Genomic DNA, 24,033 nt, shown 5'->3' on the forward strand with positions numbered 1-24,033 from the left:
AAACTCTGCTGATTTCAGGTGTTGGGGAGTACTATTGCATATGTGAAAACAGTTGATCAAAGCCTTAAGTGTCTCCAGATGGAGCTGTGTAAAGTCTGATAAATGTCCTCAAGTGTCACTTGAGTTGGTGTAGTTTGGGTCTGAAGACTACAAGTTTAAAAAAAAAAAAAAAAAAAAATCAATCTGGAGGCGTGGAGTTAGAAAGAAGTAATCTTACCAGTCCTCTGTTGCTCCTCATCTCTGCTGCTGGCTAGAGGTTCCAGGCTACGTTAGCCAATACTAGCATAACATACTCAAATCTCCGACTGAACTGTTTGCGGTTAAGTTGCATTGTGGGTAATGTAGGAGCCAGGTTTTGACAAGGAAGAAGAATGCACAAGATTAAAAAGGACGATATTTCTGGTTCTGCTGCATCGATGTTAATACTTTTTTGGAAAACTTTTATTATGAGTCTGACAGTGTTCAAATTGTTTATTATTAGGATAAACCAGTGTTATAGAAGTGAAATGCAAAATCAGTGAGAGAACTGGATATTGTGTTCCAGTATGGAGCCCCATTCATTTCAATTGAAATAGCTCACCATTGCATATGCCAAATAAGTTCTTCCAAAATTCAGTTTTATCAGACTTAAAATCTTTATCAAATCATGAGATTAATTTATATATAAAATTATTTTCGAAAGTGTTCGAAAAAACTGTATTCATCATTTTACATTGCTTCTTGGAAAAGTGGGTGTCATATGACCTGCAATTCCAAATGTGGTACATTAACAATTGCCAGATTTCTTTTGGGGATTTGGTGGCACTATTGGGCACTATAACACAATCAGAGAGTGTGTCTTTAATGCCAGAATGTGGATATTAAAGTGTTCTCTGACCTGTATGGACCCTTTTCAGTTAGACTGATTGAATAGGTTGATTGTTACGTAATATGTTAATGAAAGCAGTAGTAGTAATACTAGTATTCCTAATTTCCTACTATAGGGGTAAATAAAAAAGTAGTAGTAGCAGTATGAGTTCATTAGCAATATTATCACTGGTAGTAATAGTTTTAGCACAAAAGGAAAACCGTAGTTTACTACAACTTGGGTCTTATTTTTGTAGTTTTCATCATCATTTATATCACTTATATCAACATTGTACTCACCAAAGTATTCACTGAGATCTGGGAACGCTGTGACATTGTGGTAACAAAGTTTGACAGAGTGTGAAACACAAGCAGTCAGACCATCAGGCAGGTTGTTAACAGACCAATCATTTATCCAGATTATCCAAACCACTGATGCCCACTGAACCAGCGGTACGCATACCCCAGTGAGCAGCTCAATTAAAAATAGAAATAATGATTTAATGAATATGTCCATTGCGCGTGGGAAATTGTTGGGTCTTTGTAAATTATAGAGTGTGGGCTAGACCTACTCTATCTGTAAAGTGTCCTGAGATAACTCCTGTTGTCATTTGACACTATAAATACAATTTAATTGAAATTGAATATATTGTTTGTCATTAAAAGGAAAACCAACACACAGATAGGACTTCAAATTGCTGTGGGGCTGATCTTTAGTATATTTACTGGCACAATAACAATAAACTACGAAAAGCTGCACAGGACATGCCTCCCACCAACTTGGTTTGGGTAAAAGAAAATGGTCACAGCTTCCATATTTAAAGTGGCATTATGTAACTTTCAGTTTGTGTTGCTTCTAGCGGCCCCTTTGGACTAAAGCGGTGCTGTTTTTACCACACCTGCTGTCCTAAAGCTCTTTTCTTTACGGTGCTGTATTACCCACTGTAGATTACTGAGTTAGTGTTACCGGGAGGTCATATAGTTGCGATGAATGTTTTGTTCAGACAGAAAATCATTCATTTACAATAAGAGAAAACGTTACAGATGCATCGTTGCATTTCAAGTGTTACATACGGTAACTTAGCCTACTTTGGATGTATCGTGAGATAAACCGGGTGTCACTGTCGCTGGGTCACGAGACAAAACATGAAGAGATTGTTGTAGCAACCAACATAATAATAACTTAGATTAATATAGCGCATTATTTAAAACCCACGGATGATTTACACAAGTACACAAGGGAAAAGAAAATAGTAAGCCAACGCAAACACGGAGTAAAAGGAATAAAACGTCTGCGCTAAATTGAGGGGGGACGTCATTTACATATACTTGATTTAATCAGGAAATCACATTGAGATCAAGATCTCATTCACAAGTGATGCCTGAGTACAAAATGAAAATTCAATCAAAAAATACAATCAAATGTAAATAACAAATGTAAATTGAAATATCAAGACAGCAGTATGCAGGTATATTTGGAAAACAATGTATACAATTATTTCATACAAATGATAATAATTTTATGTTGGCTATTGACGTACAACCACATCGAGCATTGTAAAGTTATTTCGTGAATGAAATAGATATATTACATACCTTAGGGCCATTTCGGGGTCGACTTTGAATCATTTACAATCCCGTAATTGTCTCCATCTGTTGAAAGCCCGATCGAGTGTGACTCACGTTATCGCCCGTCGTCTTTCACTTTCCCTTGTAGCTTTTAGTTGTTCTTCATTTAATTTCCTTCTTTCCTGTGATGGCCCTGCCCCAGTATCAGCCATAACTACAGCAGATAACTTCTAATATAACATTAAAATACAATTAGGCCTATATAAAGACATCTCCTGCCACCGTTTACCTGGCTCCGCTGGCTGGATATAACACAGGCTTTTCAGGTGATACATCGTCCCCATCTGTGACCCATCAGAATGTGTTACTGTAGCGCTGTCCACCTGCCGCAAATCATTCTGTGACTTTGCGGGAAAAATCAGAGGCATTAATAAAAACTATATAAAACTAGCTACTTCACTGTTGGTCTCGTTTGCTGTTACAGGTCATTAATGATCATCAAATGGAAAATTACACAGTTTCAGAACCGTGTAAAAGTTACATATAGTCACTTTAATTCATAGAATAAATTGAAATGTGTGTAATACACTTCATTATTAACTTGTTTTTAGAGGCTGGCCTTCTTTGCTTCCATGCACACATTTTTCGGGAACCTTTACATCAAAATAGAACACCTTTAGTTGCTTTTTAAGAAAGGTGTAAGGAAATAGACACATTAGTAGAACACTAAACCCAATGAATAGTCCTTTTTTTTAACCAGAAAATCACTTCTTATCCAAAAAGGCAGCATGCAGGACTCAGAACCATATATTTTTAAAACCCTGGCCACAGCCCCAGTTAGTATAACCTTGGTGAGTACACTGTTATCACTCTGTAGTAATGATGGCCAAAACTGAGAGAGTAAGATCTGAGTTGAATTATCCTTTAATTTGGCGCAGAATGTCTGAGCCTCAGTCCAAATATTAGCACTGTTTATGGGGCTTCAGTGGACCTCTAGTTCCTTCCCTCCCATTGTTATGGGCCATTCAGGCCCGTGGGCAGATAAACACCAGGTCTTCCTGTTGCAGGAGCCTGTTGGAATGTGTGGAGCAAGCTCTGCAGCTGAGGTAGGCCACGTCCATCAACTCCAGCCTCTCCTAACAACAGTGTCCCCCCCCCCCCCAATCCCACATGAATTCAGCTGAAATAAACTTCTTGTGATTATTTTTTTGTTTATGGTTTGAATATCAGCTAACGCCAAACATCTTTGACATAATCAGTGGGTTTGTGTTCACTCTCCGCTCATCCCATCCCCAAAGTCCCGCTGTATTTCTTCATGAACTGGACGTGATTCAGCACAAACCCACTGGTTCTGGCTTTTCGGGGCTTTTTGTCTGCTTTTTTTTTTGTGGTGTTTTCTCAATATTTGTGTTTGTGTGCTGCTGTTACCCTGCCCTCAGCATCTCCAGCATCTGCCTGTGTTGTCCAACTTGTTGCCATGGTGCTTGATTTTGGATCTCATTAGATCACCTGATTCTGAGATTTTTGGAGCCTGATCAGGACATTGTTGCTTATTTGTCTTTCAGGAGTTTAACCATCAGGAGGGCGCCATCTACTGATGTGAGTGGTAACTATACAACCGTAAACTGAAGCTGTGGTCCAATTGCATACTATTGTACTGGTTCTATCCTAGGTTTGAGTATATATACAGTCAGGTCCATAAATATTGGGACATCGACACAATTCTAATCTTTTTGGCTCTATACACCACCACAATGGAGTTGAAATGAAATGTACAAGATGTGCTTTAACTGCAGACTTTCAGCTTTAATTTGAGGGTATTTACATCCAAATCAGGTGAACGGTGTAGGAATTACAACAGTTTGTATATGTGCCTCCCACTTTTCAAGGGACCAAAAGTAATGGGACAGATTAACAATCATAAATCAAACTTTCACTTTTTAATACTTGGTTGCAAATCATTTGCATTCAATTACAGCCTGAAGTCTGGAACGCATAGACATCACCAGACGCTGGGTTTCATCCCTGGTGATGCTCTGCCAGGCCTCTACTGCAACTGTCTTCAGTTCCTGCTTGTTCTTGGGGCATTTCCCCTTCAGTTTTGTCTTCAGCAAGTGAAATGCATGCTCAATCGGATTCAGGTCAGGTGATTGACTTGGCCATTGCATAACATTCCACTTCTTTCCCTTAAAAAACTCTTTGGTTGCTTTCGCAGTATGCTTCGGGTCATTGTCCATCTGCACTGTGAAGCGTCGTCCAATGAGTTCTGAAGCATTTGGCTGAATATGAGCAGATAATATTGCCCGAAACACTTCAGAATTCATCCTGCTGCTTTTGTCAGCAGTCACATCATCAATAAATACAAGAGAACCAGTTCCATTGGCAGCCATACATGCCCACGCCATGACACTACCACCACCATACTTCACTGATGAGGTGGTATGCTTTGGATCATGAGCAGTTCCTTTCCTTCTCCATACTCTTCTCTTCCCATCACTCTGGTACAAGTTGATATTTGTCTCATCTGTCCATAGGATGTTGTTCCAGAAATGTAAAGGCTTTTTTTAGATGTTGTTTGGCAAACTCTAATCTGGCCTTCCTGTTTTTTGAGGCTCACCAATGGTTTACATCTTGTAGTGAACCCTCTGTATTCACTCTGGTGAAGTCTTCTCTTGATTGTTGACTTTGACACACATACACCTACTTCCTGGAGAGTGTTCTTGATCTGGCCAACTGTTGTGAAGGGTGTTTTCTTCACCAGGGAAAGTATTCTTCGGTCATCCACCACAGTTGTTTTCCGTGGTCTTCCGGGTCTTTTTGGTGTTGCTGAGCTCACCGGTGCGTTCTTTCTTTTTAAGAATGTTCCAAACACTTGATTTGGCCACACCTAATGTTTTTGCTATCTCTCTGATGGGTTTGTTTAGATTTTTCAGCCTAATGATGGCTTGCTTCACTGATAGTGACAGCTCTTTGGATCTCATATTGAGAGTTGACAGCAACAGATTCCAAAAGCAAATAGCACACTTGAAATGAACTCTGGACCTTTTATCTGCTCCTTGTAAATGGGATAATGACGGAATAACACACACCTGGCCATGGAACAGCTGAGCAGCCAATTGCCCCATTACTTTTGGTCCCTTAGAAAGTGGGAGGCACATATACAAACTGTTGTAATTCCTACACCGTTCACCTGATTTGGATGTAAATACCCTCAAATTAAAGCTGAAAGTCTGCAGTTAAAGCACATCTTGTTCATTTCATTTCAACTCCATTGTGGTGGTGTATAGAGCCAAAAAGATTAGAATTGTGTCGATGTCCCAATATTTATGGACCTGACTGTATATATATATATATATATATACACACCTGAAAAACATGAATTATACTTGGAGGAAGACTTCATAGAATAGATCACATTTTATTTGTACCTATACATTCAACAGTAGAAGGCTTACATTAAAGGGATAGGCTACTCAAAGTTGTGAATTTAAAGTAATTGTAGGTTTTAACTGTTTGTGTCGTTTCCATCAACTCCTTAAAATAACATCAACAGATGGTCAGGATTCCCTGCCGCTCCTTTAACTTTAACATCTTTCTTCCCTGCTTCAAACGCTCAGTAGTGAACTGTTATGTCACAGATTGAAAATATCATATAGATTTCAGTCACAGACTCGAAACAAAACACCTGGGCCTGCAAGAGGATACATGACATGCAACAAAGGTCCCTAGTAGGAATCAGGCCTCCGACATGTGGTGTGTGCCCTAACCATCAGGCTATCAGGGCGCCAATAACAAGTGTTTAAAGCTTTAGTGCGTAACTATTTTATATTATTGAACGTCCGTTACATTGAAGCCATTGTCAAATGAGTTGCTACAAAGCTAATTAAGACTATCAGCTCCACACAATTCTCTCTCTGTATTTCTCAGTATGACTATGTTCAGAAGATTGTGTCGTCCGTAGACTTTCACCCGCAGAAACTTGAGTGAAGATAATGACCTCTTCTGAAGAGTCCATCATGTTTTTTTAATCCTCCGTGTCCTCCTTGGCTACTAGCAACTGCGAGGAGGAGGGGGTTGGTGTGCGATCACGGAAGGCTTGTATTATGTGGACGCGGCAACAGTTTTGTTGTCATTACTTAGAATTCCTCATGGGGGCGACAGAAACTACGCACTATAGCTTTAAATGAGTTTAGCACTGAACATGAAGCTGCATTTCAAACTTAAATAACACTGCTCTGCAGTATTTTGATCAGCGCCGACAAATTTACATCTTACACAAGTAGAATCTTCCCCCACAACACCAGAAAACAGTTTGGTGCAGTATTAGATTGTTGTGTTGGTCTATCTTCCTGCTGGCTTCATTTTGTAAAAAGATTGATTTACTGGTGGGGGGGACTACGAAAGCATTAAACAGAACAGGTCAGCTAAAGATGCAGAAATTCCACCCAAAAAAGGATTAAATTCAACATATATGAAAGATGAGTTTCCAGTCATTCATTTCAAAGATATTATTGCTGGACTATACTGTTGGAGGGACAGACATACTGACGATGCAATCACTACAGCCACGCCTGTCAACATGACAACATGATGTACGCTTTATAGCAGTGGTTCTCAAACTTTTTTCAATAATGTACCCCTTTTGAATTGTTTCTTTAAGCCAAGTACTAGCGCTAATCATTTTTGGTAGAAAAAAAAGTGTATATTAAGAGGAACAATACAGTGATGTCAGCGATAGATTTACTAAACAACAGCATGTAACTGAAAAAAACATTTAAATGCTGATGAGAAAAGGAGACAAAAACTGGAAGAACTCAAAAACTTGGAAAAAGATGGTAGAAGGAAGGAAGTAAGGCAAGAATAGGTCGAAAATAGTATCAAAAACTACAAAAACAGTGACATAACTTCGAAAAAAGCGAGAAACTTGTAAAAAGTAGAAAGACAGTAGAAGGAAGGAAGGCAAGATTAGGTCCAAAGAAGGCAACACAAATTTTTGGTAGGAAAAAAAAAAAGTCTACATAAAGAGGAACAATGTTCTGGACAACAGACTTGCAACTATTACTATATACAGTGGGTATGGAAAGTATTCAGACCCCTTTAAATTTTTCACTCTTTGTTTCATTGCAGCCATTTGCTAAAATCAAAAAAGTTAATTTTATTTCTCATTAATCAGCACCCCATCTTGACAGAAAAAAACAAATGTAGAAATTTTTGCAAATTTATTAAAAAAGAAAAACTGAAATATCACATGGTCATAAGTATTCAGACCCTTTGCTGTGACACTCATATTTAACTCACATGCTGTCCATTTCTTCTGATCCTCCTTGAGATGGTTCTACTCCTTCATTGGAGTCCTGCTGTGTTTAATTAAACTGATTGGACTTCATTAGGAAAGGCACACACCTGTCTATATAAGACCTTACAGCTCACAGTGCATGTCAGAGCAAATGAGAATCATGAGGTCGAAGGAACTGCCCAAGGAGCTCAGAGACAGAATTGTGGCAAGGCACAGATCTGGCCAAGGTTACAAAAGAATTTCTGCAGCACGCAAGGTTCCTAAGAGCACAGTGGCCTCCGTAATCCTTAAATGGAAGAAGTTTGGGACGACCAGAACTCTTCCTAGACCTTGCCGTCCAGCCAAACTGAGCAATCGTGGGAGAAGAGCCTTGGTGCGAGAGGTAAAGAAGATCCCAAAGATCACTGTGGCTGAGCTCCAGAGATGCAGTAGGGAGATGGGAGAAAGTTCCACAAAGTCAACTATCACTGCAGCCCTCCACCAGTCGGGGATTTATGGCAGAGTGGCCCGACGGAAGCCTCTCCTTAGTGCAAGACCTATGAAAGCCCGCATAGAGTTTGCCAAAAAACACATGAAGGACTCCCAGACTATGAGAAATAAGATTCTCTGGTCTGATGAGACCAAGATTGAACTTTTTGGCATTAATTCTAAGCGGTATTTGTGGAGAAAACCAGGCACTGCTCATCACCTGCCCAATACAGTCCCAACAGTGAAACATGGTGGTGGCAGCATCATGCTATGGGGGTGTTTTTCAGCTGCAGGGACATGACGACTGGTTGCAATTGAAGGAAAGATGAATGCAGCCAAGTACAGAGATATCCTGGAAGAAAACCTCATCCAGAGTGCTCAGGACCTCAGACTGGGCCGAAGGTTCACCTTCCAACAAGACAATGACCCTAAGCACACAGCTAAAACAACAAAGGAGTGGCTACATTAATGAGAAATAAAATAAACTTTTTTGATTTTAGCAAATGGCTGCAATGAAACAGAGAGTGAAAAATGTAAAGGGGTCTGAATACTTTCCGTACCCACTGTACTACTACCTAAACATTTTGTTAAATATCTCACGTACCCCCTGCAGTCCTGCAAAGTACCCCTAGGGGTACACGTACCCCCATTTGAGAAACACTGCTTTATAGTATGAGTAAACAGTATGCAACTGGCTCACAGGGTGAGACAACATGATGAAATATGAGCCTGTTAGTCCGTCACAGCAATTCATGTGTTTTCTGGTGTTTTTCAGGGAGGTAGGAAAAGTGGTTTGTTCAGTCCGGCTACAGCCTCTCTGCCAGCCTTTAGCTCTTTAACTCCCAGCACGGAGGACAGTGAGCTGACGGTGAGACCCAGCTGCACACTGGGCCCAGACCCTGTCCTCACTGCGGACTCCACCTCCACTACAGGTAATAACAAGGATAACTTTATTTTTATAGCGCCTATTAAAAATAGTTTACAAAGTGCTTTGACAGGAGAAACAAAAGCACATAAAAAATCAATACAGGTAGGGGTGAAGTGTATAATGTGCTTATTGTCACATATACTGTGCATATGTTTATTTGGTTTACAGTCCATGTAAACTGTCTTTGTTATTTTGTAGTGTTGTCTTGAATGATATGTTGAATGTCACCTTTTCTGGATTTTTGTCTAAGTGGTGATGACAATTGGGGAGTTCGGGGTGGGGGGTGTTCATGTTGTAAATTGTGTATTTTTGTATTCCACAACATTGAATACAAATTGATCAAACAAACCAACAAAAAAAACCAATACACATACAGTAGTTATCTGTACACATTGTAATAGTGAAAATAGAAGATGGGACAGAAAAATGACAAATGAGTAAATACAATAATGAATTCAATTTTATTTATAGTATCAAATCATAAGAGTTATCAAGACACTTTACAGCTAGAGTAGGTCTAGACCACACTCTGTAATTTACAAAGACCCAACCATTCCAGTAATTCCCCCAAGAGCAAGCATTTAGTGCGACAGTGGTGAGGAAAAACTTCCTTTTAGGAAGAAACCTCAGAGACCCAGGCTCTTTGTGGGCGGACATCTACCGGTGCTGGTTATAATAACAGGTGGGGCGCCCGGATAGCTCAGTTGGTAGAGCAGGCGCCCATATATAGAGGTTTACTCTATCATCTATGCCTGTTAGAGAGTTGCAGTAGTCTAGATGGGAAAATATGAGGGCATGAATTACTTTAAGATCTGGCTGTGAAAATGTTTAACTTTCATTTTTTAGTACAAAAATAATGCAACTCACAACATGAACACTTCGTCATCTTCACCACCCACCCAGGAAAAAAAAAAACAAATACTCAAACCATAAACCTATGTATAAATGACAACACCATAAGCCCATCATACACATCTCTCCAATCTAGCAAACTGGTTGACATTTTTTTCCCAAACGCTGCCTCCCTTGCCATCTCACAAGCCCACTCCTGGATTGACGGCACCCCTTCATTCTTCCATCCCCTTAAAATAATCTGCCTGGCTATCATTAAACTAGTCTGGACCCAGCTTCTTATGTGCTTGACAATATGTGTCAGACTCAGGACACAGAATACTATCCAAATATCTTTAATGGAGGTCTTGGACACGGTACAAAAAGTAACAATTACAGAAAAACTCTGGAACCTTCCACCCAAAAATCTAGGGAAAAAACTCTGGGAACTTCAATTCAAAAATACAGAAAAGCTCAGGAAACTTCCAGTCAAAAACACAGGCTAGGAGATAAACTTAACTTCTCAGAAGATAAACACAGGAAGATCTGGCACAGCAGTCAAAATGGGAGAGTCCAAATGACATGTGGAGTCCTATAGTGATGAGACCAGACAATAACTGAGCCATGGAGAGGGTTCTTGTAGATGAGATAACGAGTTCCAACAGGCAACAGGTGAAGAGTGCTAATAGGCTGGGGATAGTGAACAATGATACTGATTGAGAGGAGACTGTGTAGTGGGCGTGGCTGAGGGAGAGCCCAGTGCCGGTGTGACAGTACCCCCCCCCCCTCCACGGGCCGCTCCTGATGGCCGAGGACCCCGACACCGAGGCTGACCCCGGGGGGCAGGACGATCTGGATGTCCTTTGTGGAACGCAGTTGGCAGGGTCGGGTCAAGGATGTCGCCTCGGCATACCCAGGATCGCTCTTCTGGACCGTAGCCTTCCCAGTCCACTAGGTACGAGGCGACCCCTTCAGCGTCGGGAGTCCAGGATGTCTCGGACGGCGTAGACTGGGCCATCCTCAAGCAGGAGCGGCGGGGGAGGTTCCTCCGTGGCACCAGGCTCTATAGGAGAGGGAACAAACGGTTTGAGCAGGGAGACATGGAAAGTAGAGTGGATCTTATAATGTGGGGGAAGTTGTAGCTTAACAGTGACTGGGTTAATGAGTTCAGTGATGGTGAAGGGACCAATGTAACGAGGACTTAACTTCTTGCTGGGAAGGCGCATCCGGATGTCCCTGGTAGACAACCACACCTTCTGTCTGACAATGTAGGATGGCGCAGATGCCCGCCTGGAGTCAGCATGGTGTTTGTGGCGCTGGATGGCTCTCTGCCGCTGGCGGTGTGCCTCATTCCAGACCCTTTCACTCTGACGGAACCAATGGTCCACCGCTGGCACTTCTGACGGTGCCCCCGTCCAGGGGAAAAGGGGAGGCTGGTAGCCGAGTACGCACTGGAACGGGGTGAGGCCCGTTGTTGGTTGCAGAAGAGAGTTCTGTGCGTACTCGGCCCATGGCAGGAACTGATGCCAACTGTGCTGCTGACCTTGGCAGAAGGTCCGAAGGAACCGACCGATCTCCTGGATCTTCCTCTCCGTTTGCCTGTTCGTCTGTGGATGGTAACCCAAGGAGAGGCTCACGGTCACACCTAGGAGAGAGCAGAAGGCCCGCCAGAACCTGGAGATGAACTGGGGGCCACGATCAGAAACAATGTCCTCTGGGATACCAACATTTCGGCAGACCACGTGAAAGAGTGCTTGGGCGGTATCACTAGCTATCCGAAGGAGATTATAAGCACTACGCAAGTCTAGTTTTGAGAAAATCTGTGCACCTCGCAGAAGCTCTAGGGAGGATGGGACAAGGGGAAGAGTGTACCTGTATTTGACGGTGATCTTGTTGAGTGCACGGTAGTCAATACAGGGTCTGAGATTGCCATCCTTCTTGGCCATGAAGAAGAAGCTTGAAGCAGCAGGGGAGGTAGATGGTCTGATGTAGCCTTGGTTTAGGGCCTCCTTGATGTACTCCTCCATGGCCTTCTGTTCGGGCAGAGAAAGAGGGTAAATCTTGCCCTTGGGCACTGGCTCACCTGGTAGGAGATCAATGGCACAGTCCCATGGGTGTTGAGGAGGCAACCTGGCAGCTTGTTGCGGGCAAAACACATCACTGAAGTGGAGGTAGTCCGGGGGGGATCGCTACCGGGCTGTTGCTTTTTGGACTTTCCACCGAAGTGGTGCAGAGTGCCACGGGTGGAGGGAGGGGTTGTGGACGAGTAAGAGGTAGGTCAGGGAAACAATGTGGAAAACAGTCTGTTCCTCACTTCAGGATGTTACCCGATCTCCAGTGGATGGTGGAGCGAGTGATGCAACAGCCAGGGGCAACCCAGGATGACATCAGTGGTGGAGTGTTCTAGAACCAGGAAAGTGATTTCTTCAGTATCTAACCAACCAACTTGCAGCTTAACAGGTCCAGCAAGATGGTGGAACAAATGTTGGTCCAGGGGCTTGCCTACTATAGACTGGAGGGTAATCGAGGTCTGGCACCGGAAGCGATGGAGGTTGAGGCGGTGGCAGAGGGCCCCGGAGATGAAGTTGCCGGCGGAGCCCGAGTCACTGAGGGCGCTGGCTGCAAGGGAGCCATTTGGAGCAGTCAGGGTTATGGAGGTACACAATGGAGAGGAACACAAGGATGGGGTTTGAGTAGCACTCACCAAGGGTCGTGGTGGACGAATGGGACAGGCTGCTATGGTGTGTCCTCCAGCCCCACAGTATAGGCAGAGCCTATGTTCAGCCGGGGTCAGGCGTACATAGTCCAACTGCATGGGCTCACCTCCTGGTTCAGAGGATGGACTTGGGGGGGCGGCAAACTGGTATCACCGGAGGGGAGACAAAAACTTCACGGAAGTGCTCTGTAAATGCCTGGAGTGAGTTGGTGACCGGGCCAGCTTGCTTCCAAACACTTTCGGCCCACTGAAGGGCTCTCCCAGTGAGCAGACTGATGATGTAGGCGATCCGGGCACGGTCTGTGGGGTAGCGGTGAGACTGCATCTCGAGTGCGAGAGAGCACTGCAGCAGGAAGCCATTACGGTCTTCAGGGACACCGGAGTATGGAGCGGGTGTGCCCATAGGACCGGCAAGGTGTGTTGGAAGTAGCGCAGGAGAGGCAGCTGCTGCATTGATGGCTCGTCGCAACTCGGCTATCAACTCCCTGTAGGGATTGGGGTTGGCAGCTTCCGCCTCGGTGTCTGTGGTGTCCATGTGTGCAGTCTGGTATTCTGTCACAGACTCAGACTCAGGACACAGAATACCATCCGAATATCTTTAATGGAGGTCTTGGACAGGGTACTTTAAAGTAACAATTACAGAAAAACTCTGGAAACTTCCACCCAAAAATCTAGGGAAAAAACTCTGGGAACTTCAATTCAAAAATACAGAAAAGCTCAGGAAACTTCCAGTCAAAAACACAGGCTAGGAGATAAACTTAACTTCTCAGAAGATAAACACAGGAAGATCTGGCACAGCAGTCAAAACGGGAGAGTCCAAATGACATGTGGAGTCCTATAGTGATGAGACCAGACAACAACTGAGCCATGGAGAGGGTTCTTGTAGATGAGATAACATGTTCCAACAGGCAACAGGTGAGGAGTGCTAATAGGCTGGGGATAGTGAACGATGATACTGATTGAGAGGAGACTGTGTAGTGGGCGTGGCTGAGGGAGAGCCCAGTGCCGGTGTGACAATATGTTTTTGATTTTGGAGATGGTTCTGATATGGAGAAAACAGGACTTAACAACTTAATTGATGTGTGGGATGAACATGAAGCACATCACACCAGCATCGCCATCAGAGCTCATGTTGTATCTCCAACATGTAGGCTTATCGGTAACTAAGATAAACAGTGTTGTGGTTAGCTGGATGACCATGGTCGTCTGACTTTATCTGAGGGTGTATGTAGACTGGAGCACTAGGGTTGCACGATATTGACAAAATGTGATATTGCGATATCGATTAGGAATATTGCGATATCAATATTAATTTCGATATTTTAAACATATGTAAAATTACAAAAGTTACGGGAAAACGCATCAAAATAGATTCATAACAAATAAAACAAGTTTTCTTACAACACAAGGTTTATTTCAACTGACAGTCATATTGGACTGGTACAACATGAATAAATAAATAATGACCATGTCTACAGAACAGGACACTGGTTGGACAGTATAAAAACAATAAATAAAGAGAACAGGACACAACTTTTCTTTCGCTTCTCTGATTCGTCCCGTTTTGTTGTCTCTATCTATTTCTTCACTCACACTGTCACTCTGTCGAAATATGCACACACGTGGTACGCTCCATAGGGTTTAATTTGTCACGTAGTGGAACCGTGCGCTGACGTGTACTAACAAGTGCAAGTGGCACGGTAACTGGCCAATGAAACATGATCATTATAGCATTTCAAGCGGGCTCTAAATCGAACACAACTAAGCCACACAGTCAACGGACGGGACGCAGCGCTCCACAATATATACAAAATATTGCCTACTTATTGCGACACTTTCGATATAATATTGCGCAACGTGATATCACGATAACGATATTGAGTCGATATATCATGCACCCCTATGGAGCACCCAAGACCCACACACAGTCTGAGCTCTGAACTGTGAGTCCAAACCAACTCAGGGCCAAGTCAAAACTTGGACTGACAAAAATCCCTTCCCGCTATTCCTCTCTCCTGTGTTTGACAAGTGTTGGCCAGGTGCTCAGCCACACAGGACATCAGACAGCGCTGCAGTGATCCATGTCTCCCTGTGGAGGACGCTGCAACAGCAGAGAAGAAGAAGGTCGCCACTGTTTCCTCTTCGAAAAGAGAGACACCGCTATCACCTGAATGGAGCACACTAAGGAAAAAGACTGAGGATGCTGTGAGTTGAAGCCAAAAACGTCTCCGTAGGAAACGTCAATAATCTTGTGTGATTTGCTAACCTAATAACTTCCTCATGTAAACCAAACAAGATGTTGATTTGTGATGCATCTGATGTACAGTTTTTATCATCCCCTATGTTTTGTTATGTGTAACCTTTTGACATCTCTAGAGGGCTGATTGTCATGGACTTCCTCCTACCCCTCAAGTCCATGTAAGTGTGAAATCTAACAGCATGTGACCGACATTAAAAGCTGACCAATGGCAATGCCCTGACGACTAACAAGATAAGCTTCCTCCAGTGGTGTAGTCTAATGTATTGTAGGGGGTATACTGTACTGTATATTGGACTGTATATTGGCCAGAATCTGCATTTTGGGGAAGGGGTGGGGGGGCATATCATAGTGGGGGGTCAGGGTGTCCTCCCCCAGGGAAGTTTTGAGCATCGACTTCATTTCCTGTATTCGGATACACTTTTATGCACCAATTTACGGGGGAAATCCCTTTATTCAGCCAATGTAAAGAAGAAAAACACCGATGACAATTCAAAATATATCAAAAATATAATGGAAAGTATGTCGTTGCCTGTCATTGGGCATTTTTAAGTGGGTATATGGAAATCCTGGAGCTTTCTTAGTGGGTATACTGCGTATACCTGCATATCACGTAGACTACACCACTGGCTTCCTCGCATGGCATGACACAAGCTGCACTAGGAACAGTTTTTATGTAAAAATCCAGATGATGTTTTTGTTGCTGCACTATTCCATCAACTATTTTTTTTTTTAAGTATTGTGCTTCAGTTTATTTCCTCAAAATTCAGCCTGATATATTTGGTATCTTTGGAAACCTCAGCACCCAGCTGGAATTTGCAGCCACCAATGTGCAATGTAGCCTAGTGCAACTTTAAAATACATTACATAATTCATGAGTCATTATTGTAATAATCATACATGCTGTTTTTGTTAGTGTGGATATCATTTCAAAATTGAATGGAGGGTCACTGTAACCATGTCAGACCATTGGTGATTCAGTTACTGTACTGCTTCTGTAGATGGGAGCCTGCTTCTCCAAAGTCTTCAACGGTTGTCCTCTTAAAATCCACTGTGCTGTCACATGGGTTTTACCCAAGACAAGAGGTAAGACAACAAAGTCTCTTAATGTCCTGAAGATGTGCTTCAAAACAGAATAAAGTCAGCTTTGCTAGATATGTCATCAACTGTAAACTTAACAAGATGAATGCCTCACATTCATATTATGGTGTCTTTGTGTCATGGTGCAAGGAAACCTATTTTTCCCTTTAACAAACACATTTCCTTCTTAGATCAGTACCTTATTCTTGGGGCAGAGGAGGGCATTTACACACTGAACCTTAATGAACTTCATGAAGATACACTAGAGAAGGTAAAAAAAGGAATGATCCATATATTTCCCATTATTTTGTTGAAACACAATACACTGCTGGATGAGTTATGAGAATCTTTTTATCCTATATGTGCTTTGCAGACTTGGAGAAGGCTTATATTGTGTCCATCAGTCCATTGGGAGTACTGTGGAAATGTTGTGTCGTTGCTACAAGCCATCTGGTCCTTGTATAACTAACACGAGAGCTATGCTCACATTCTGAAAAGTAATTCAAACATGCCATAAGTGGGTGTTGGGATGTTTTCCCCAGTCAACAATTTTAGTTTTTTTAAGGATAGAATATGTAAATGCAGCAGATGAGTGGTAGATGCTAGAACATGCACACCGAACAAGTCACCAAACCAAATCAACCCTAAAGTTAGCTTTAAAGAGTTAGGGTAAAAGACAGGGTTTGGGTTAGGGTTACATTTCGTTACTTATACAGCGAGTCATGTCTTCATGTATAATGAATTATAAAGTAGATTATTGCTGCTTTTGACCTTATATTTATTCACTACAATGTTGCGTTGTAGCAGTGTTCACTCGTGTTGTTGTTCGGTGGATACTAGCATCTACCCAGAAGAGTGGAGAGGGTCCAGTTTGGTGACCGCAGGATTGCACGTAGCCAACGGTTGTCTGACACGTCACGACAAAGTGTTCATGGGAAATGTAGGATTAGAAGTACAAGCAGTGATGCCAGTAAAGATTACGTTTCCAAGCCAAAGACACACAAAACTGCCCAAATTTCTTGGCGCAAAACAGACCAATCTGGAAACATTTCTTCAGTCTGCCGATTCAAAAAGACGCTTCGCTTCATTCATCATTGGCCAAATTGGCTAGTAAATGTTACCTGCCAAAGTTAATTTATACCCGCATTTGGCGGGTGTCAATTTAAAGCCCTGATCATCAGAGATATTTGTGTAGTGTATTAAATCCAAGCACATGGTCAATCTGGACTCAAAGGAATTGTTGGATGTCTTTTCTTTCTTCCCACAGCTGCTCCCTCAGCGATGCACCTGGCTGTATGTTATGAACAACGTGCTGATGTCTGTATCAGGTAACACGTCTCTTCAAATGTCGGTTTTGTCAGAAAACACAACAGCGTTGTGTTTTACCCGCTGCGCTAACAAAGTATCCATCCTGCAGGCAAGTCTTCCCAGCTTTATTCCCACAGTCTGTCGGCTCTGTTTGAACAGAGAGGACCCCTGCAGAAGAAACACAGCAGTCTGTCACTCAGCACCAGCCGCTTCACTGAGAGGATCAGCTCCAGGTAGGACCGGACATTAGCTACACTGTAAATATGTAATGCTAGAGCTGCAGGTGCAGAGTGAAAGTGTTGTGCTTGCAATGTTGTAATGTAACAAAGTACAAATACTTTGTACGTCTGTATTTTACTTAGTTATTTATAGTTCTGGAAACTTTTACTTTTCCTCCACTACATTTCCTAAATAAAATGTATACTTTTACTCCGATACATTTCCCCTAAGCATCTTTGTTACTCGTTACTACAAAATAAAATCAGAACAAATTTGTTAGACTGCGAAAAAAGCAGGTTCGGTGAATCATTGCTCCTAGATTGTTTCTGGTTTTTCTTTGTTGATCAGCTCTCTCAAAATATGCAGTGTTCGGTTCTTTAACTTTAAATATTACCTGGAAAGTCCTGGAAAAGACTTTGAATTTGATATTTAAGAAGGTGTCATATTCAAAATGAGTGAATATTTGCAAAAAAAAACCCAAAGTTGATCAGTTTGAACTTAAAATATCTTGTCTTTGTAGTGTATTCAAATGAATATGGGATGAAAAGGATTTGCAAATCATTGTATTCTGTTTTTATTTACGTTTTACACAACGTCCCAACTTCATTGGAATTGGGGTATGTATAAGTAAGCCACAATAAAGTTATTTTTACTTCTAATAATTAAGTACATTTAATATCAATATAAAGTACAGGAAATATCAGATACGTTAAGACTTTTACTCAAGTAATATATATATATATATATATATATATAAATATAAAAGGTGTCTTTAACTTTGACCAAAGTCATTTTCTGGTAAGATACTTTCACTCAAATATTGCTTTCAAGTACTTTTATACAAGACTGCATGCTTGGTACTACCACTGGGTGGCACCAAAGTAAGATATTCCTAAACCTACACATGGTGGCTGTAAGTGACAGCTATGTGAAGGGTGTTCTTACTGCGCTGTGTATTCTCTCTCAATCCACAGAAAGTTTGCCATATCTGTGAAGATCCCCGACACTAAAGGCTGCAGGAGATGTAGTGTAGGTAAGTAATGCAGACTTTCCTCTACATCACATGTGTCAAACTTAAGGCCCGCGGGCCGAATCTGGCCCCTCGCAGATTTTGATCCAGCCCGTATATCAATTTAGGTTCACAATATCTCAGGCCACCTAGTTTTTGTTCTTGGCTTTTTTCTAAGGAACTTTTTTGCTGACTTTTTTAGGGTTTTATGTCGAACAAACTGTAAGTGAGAATACTTTATAAGACATGCAATAATGCAGTCAAAGATTTGACTTTTTCGAAATAAAAGCATGTCAATAAACTATACATGCCTGGCCCTTGATGCGATTCTCATTTTCCAGTGTAGCCCTTAGTGAAGTTGATTTGTGTTTATTCAGTAATAACTACAACACGCTCCCCGCCTTTCTGCTCTCCCTCAGCAAGAAACCCATACACAGACAGTACATTTCTATGTGGGGCAGTTCCATCTGGCCTGGCTCTTCTCCTGTGGTATGAGCCTCTTCAGAAGTTCATGCATCTAAAGGTTTGTACAGACACTTTAAATGTTCTTCGGTGAAATATGGGGCTTCAACCTATACTGGTGTTTTAGTAAAAATCAGCTCTGGTAATATTTAATATGTGGTGTGTTTTAAGCCTGGCTTGAACTAAATTAGGCATCTTTTTTTAAGGAAATTCTGTTTCATAAAGGAAGTTTAAATACTAAGTCTGACCTTGTCAGGAATCTTCTTCCTGGTGATATTAATTTTCATCGCTTCGATGGTGATGGCAAGAATAGCATGCATGCCGGTGTCTTTATTAAAGTGAATTAGTAATGAATCACCCTCAAAAGCAGATGGGGGATGTTTTTTGATCATGCACAACAAAACAAAACAGGCCAAATTAAATCCCTGTTGATATAATGCCATTTGGCCAGCCATGCCAAAACACTTATTTATGAACTTCAACATTCAATGGAAAATTATCTCAAAATGAAATAGCACAACCTTGGTGTCAACATAAAACACAGCGCTTTCAAGCCGGAGAACGGAGTTCACTTCGCGGCGAAAACAAAATACTTTCACCCAGGAAACGCCACCCAGTTAATCCAAACCACAATCTTTTTCCTACATTTAGTTGTTTTGGTGCCTAAACTTAACTGTCAGCGCCGCGTGACGCTCACTTTTTCTGGCTAAACTCCACTACCACGGCCCCTGAAAGGACCGTCATCTGGCGGTGCCTGGTACCGGCTCACAGTCACCTATTGTAAACTGCTGTTGGTAGCCGGCGTCCCGGAGCCATGCATTTCCCCCCCCCGACAAATCGCACCCTGCATGAGCATACACAATAATAGCCTAATTTCGCACATGATCCGTGATGATGAAGATACAGAAAAATGCATGGCAAAAATAGCACATTGTCAATATTTTAGAGACTCAAATTATTTAGAAATCATATTTTCAGGGGAGGTCATGTCTTACGGTAAGAGGAGCTAAGCTTCCCGTGGCTCCCTACCCTGCCCCCTTAATTTCTCTCCCCCTTCCCCCCCATTTCTACACCGTCCCCTTTCAAATAAATGCAGAAATGCCAAAACAATAATCTGAATATCAAATTTTGACATGAAAAAAAAGAAAATTGACATGGGCCTCAGTAACTGCATACAATCTGAGCTTTCTCACTTAAATGTATCTGATTTTAAACGCACCTAAATTAACAGGTACAAGCACTCCTTCATCCCCACAGCCATTTCATTTGTAAACTCAGTCCGGGGAAGGAAGTAGTAACCCCTCCATGCCCTTGGTAAAGTGTGTAGTTTAGTTAGCGATATAATGTGGTTTGTATGGACGGTGATGATGATGATGGTGGTGATGATGATGATGGTGGTGGTGGTGGTGGTGATGATGATGATGATGATGTCTATGCTGCTGATGGGGACGATTTGTGTTACGATGGAAGAGATGTGGCTGTGTCCTCATTCTGCCGCTTTTTTAGATGTTATTGATGCTATGTTTTGGACACTTGGAAATGTCAAAGTCAGTCACCAGTGACTATTGTTGATCTTCTAGCCCACTGGTACCCTGGTCACCCCCGAAAAAAAAAATGAAGTTGAATCAACCTTGACACATGACTGTTGCTTCATAGTGAGAACCATTTGTTCTCTCTTTAAATATTGCTTCAATAAAATCAAGAAACAGTCCCCCAGAAATGTGTCTATTAAAAATAAAAGAGGGTCATACAGCCAATCTGAAGGATATTTACACATCTTATATAAGCAGTGGTCTTCACTATTTCTTTCATGAGAGCCACACTGATAGGACATAGTCAATAGGAGAGCCACTTTTACTGCAAAGTATCAAAAGTTACATCCAGTCATAAATAGCATGTCTGCTTATCATCCCTAAACATACAATTCTTTCTATATTAGCCCATCATGTATCTAACCACAATCACATGCTTCCAAAAGAGCACAATGACAAAGTAAGCGAATTGAAGAGTTCAGAGTTCATCTCTATGAGAGTGGGCTTTTACTAGAGCTACACGTTTTGTAACACAAGGATGTGTGGTTATTGTGGATTATTATTTCTGAGTTGAAAGCCAAGTAAAAAGACTATTCAGTATCTCCAGAAATCTGAATTATTGCTAAAAAGAGACATCATCTGTTTCCTGGGCAGAGTATATTTGGTGCCTTAATTCACAACAATATAGTGCCATCTGTGTGAATTGATTCTGACACAATTCCTGGTGAAACACTGAATATGTCATGTGTGTCATGTCATGACATGTGTGTCATGTCACACTTACCTGCCATTGTTAGCACCATGTAACCTGACTCTTCCTCTTTGTGTTGTGTTTGCCTTGCAGCACATAGCCATGAGGCTACCTGACTCTCTGCCCATATTTGAGCTGCTGGTGTTGGTGTCAGATGAGTTCCCCCAGCTGTGTGTCGGGGTGAGAGACAGTAGTAACGGGAAGCACCCAGTCAGCCAGCAGCTCAAGTTTGATATCATAGAGCTGAACAGCACGCCTATCTCAGCGCCAGGTAGGATGGACTGCTGTCTGTGTTTCGCCACTGCCTGTTTAGTAAGGGAGAGCTCCAAAGGTGGAAAGTAACACATTACAATAACTTGCAGTTACTGTACACAAGTAGTTTTTTGTTTTTTTTCTGTACTTTAACTTTAAGTAGTTTTTAAAATTTGCCATTTTACTTTTACCCAAGTATGTTTTGTTTGAAGTATTGTACTTTGCTACATTTCAAATCTCATCCATTACTGAGTAAAAAAAGTAAATAAAAAATGTTTTGCGCCGTTGCTGTGGCAAAGTATCTGTCAAACAAACTAAAATGAAAAGCACGGTATGCAGTGGTGTAGTCTCATGTATTGTGGGTATACTGTACTGTATATAAATATATTGGCCTATAAATATGGGCCAGAATCTGCCTTTGGGGGGGGGGCATATTATAGTGGGGGGTCTGGGTGTCCTCCCCCAGGGTTATTTTCACCGTCAAAGACTTCATTTCCTGTATTCGGATACACTTTTATGCACCACTTCACGGTGGAAATCCCTTTATTCAGCCAATGTAAAGAAGAAAAACACAGATGAAAATTCAAAATATATCAAAAATATAATGGAAAGTATGTTGTTGCGTGTCATTGGGCATTTTTAAGTGTGTATATGGAAATCCTGGAGCTTTCTTAGTGGGTATACTGCGTATACCTGTGTATCACGTAGACTACACCACTGGCGGTGTGGCTTTGTGCCCTTATCAAATCGCAAAAGACTGATTTAATTAAAGCTATAGTACATAGTTTCTGTCTCCCCCATGAGGAATTCTAAGCAATGACACAAAACTGTCGACGCGTCCACATGATACAAGCCTTCCGTTATCGCGCACCCCCCCCCCCCCACCAAAAATGATATTTCCCCCCTGCTGTTAAAAAGTGACGTTTTATGAGTACATTTTATGTGAGCTACGTTTTACATTTACTTGAGTAGATTTTTAAACCAGTAATTTGACTTTTACTTAAGTAAAAGTTCATCAAAGTAATAGTACTTTAACTTGAGTAGAATATTGTTGTACTCCTACCGCCTCTGGAGAGCTCAGCTTAAAGCTCCAACTCAGCTCTCTCCTCCGTCTCTTTGTGGGTCTGCAGATAGTGGAGCACTCAGGGCAGTACAGGTAACCCAAATGGACAGAGACACTGTTCTCATCGCATTAGAAAGTAAGTCTCATCCATTTTAACACATGTTCCAAATCCTCCTGCCATCTTTCATACTGATTAATAATCTACTGTATCTCCATTTTGATGCTCGTTGGACAGAAACGGTTAAGATAGTGAACCTCCGAGGGCTTCCATCCAAAGAGCTGGCTGCTGAAATGGTCTTTGACTTCCCCATTGAAACTCTAGGTAGACACAATCCTGTAATTAACACAGTGAGTGTTCTTGATGTCCCTGCTGACAGTTGAGTGACGTGACATGTTCTATCAGTCTGCTTACAGGACAGTGTGCTGGCTTTCTGGAAGCATGGCCTTAAAGGGAAGAGTTTTCATTCAAATGAGGTGATTAGCTTCGACATTTCTGTCATGCTGGGACTGCCATGAGTTTGTCATATTTGCACCATGTCTATAAAAAGGTGAATTTCATCTTCATCTGCAGGTGACACAAGAAATTACAGATGAGAGTCGAGCATTCAGAGTTTTGGGAACAAACAGGTACGTTTTCTGACGATACACCAATCTGACAATATTATCATTCACTGGTGAAACAATAGCAGTAATAGCAGTAGTACTGGTAGCAGTAGAGTAAAAATACAAAGAAGATAAAAATAAGCTAAAATTGAATTGCTGCCGTGCAGCTTAAGGTTGCAGCGGTATACCGGTTTGACATATACTGTGGTATTAAATTAACTGTTATCATACCATGTACATTTGTTTATCTATGGTATTCATTTAATTTTAATTTATTATTTATTTTCAAAAGGGAGAGTTTTTACACATCATTTCCATTCAAAAATGGTTTGAAGTTACTACAATTATATAATTATAATGTGTTTTTTCAACCAAAAATAAAGGCCTAAAATGCCCAAAAAGTAATCTTACATTTTTTTTTTTTTTAGAATTGTTGTAATGTGAATGCTAAAATGTAAGTCTTAGTGTATGCCTTTTTGTTTTCTTTTTCGTTGGCTTCATTGGTTATTTCAGTTTATTTTTGGTTAGCTGGAGGATATGTTGGTACATCCAATCCCAGTTTTGTTCCATGCACTTACTTACTATGCTATGCTTAGTGATGGTAGCAGAAGGAGTAGCAATAGTAGTGTGGAAAGTATTATTCATAGTAGAATTAGTAGTGGTCATAGTAGTAGTTGGAATGTTAGTAGTCTTAGTTGTTGTAATAATAGCAATGGCATTGTTTGCAGAATTAATATTATTAAAGGAACTAGTTGTGGTAGTGTTGTTACTGTATTAAACTAAGCAAGGATGTGTTTTATTGTTTATGTATTCAACTTTTCATTTGTAAGAGAAGGAATGTGG

The 24,033-nt window shown here is 41.5% G+C and overlaps 1 protein-coding gene across 4 annotated transcripts in view; it reads left to right on the forward strand.

The window, feature by feature from the left end:
- Nucleotides 1–24,033, forward strand: part of map4k2 (mitogen-activated protein kinase kinase kinase kinase 2) — a 61,070-nt gene that overhangs the window by 33,903 nt on the left and 3,134 nt on the right. For 2 of the 4 annotated variants that reach the window (XM_078276374.1, XM_078276373.1), the window contains exons 16-31: nt 3,483–3,521; nt 3,981–4,014; nt 8,955–9,111; nt 14,684–14,859; nt 15,031–15,072; nt 15,913–15,997; nt 16,183–16,262; nt 17,259–17,319; nt 17,409–17,532; nt 18,493–18,551; nt 18,947–19,050; nt 21,366–21,543; nt 22,655–22,723; nt 22,823–22,909; nt 22,991–23,061; nt 23,159–23,214. In XM_078276374.1, the coding sequence (XP_078132500.1) occupies nt 3,483–3,521; nt 3,981–4,014; nt 8,955–9,111; nt 14,684–14,859; nt 15,031–15,072; nt 15,913–15,997; nt 16,183–16,262; nt 17,259–17,319; nt 17,409–17,532; nt 18,493–18,551; nt 18,947–19,050; nt 21,366–21,543; nt 22,655–22,723; nt 22,823–22,909; nt 22,991–23,061; nt 23,159–23,214 (1,422 nt within the window). The remainder of the gene's footprint in view (nt 1–3,482; nt 3,522–3,980; nt 4,015–8,954; nt 9,112–14,683; nt 14,860–15,030; nt 15,073–15,912; nt 15,998–16,182; nt 16,263–17,258; nt 17,320–17,408; nt 17,533–18,492; nt 18,552–18,946; nt 19,051–21,365; nt 21,544–22,654; nt 22,724–22,822; nt 22,910–22,990; nt 23,062–23,158; nt 23,215–24,033) is intronic. The other 2 variants (XM_078276375.1, XM_078276376.1) reach the window with 1 other exon arrangement.

This window comes from Sander vitreus, chromosome 19 (assembly GCF_031162955.1).
Source record: "Sander vitreus isolate 19-12246 chromosome 19, sanVit1, whole genome shotgun sequence".
In the NCBI taxonomy this organism is placed as follows: domain Eukaryota; kingdom Metazoa; phylum Chordata; class Actinopteri; order Perciformes; family Percidae; genus Sander; species Sander vitreus.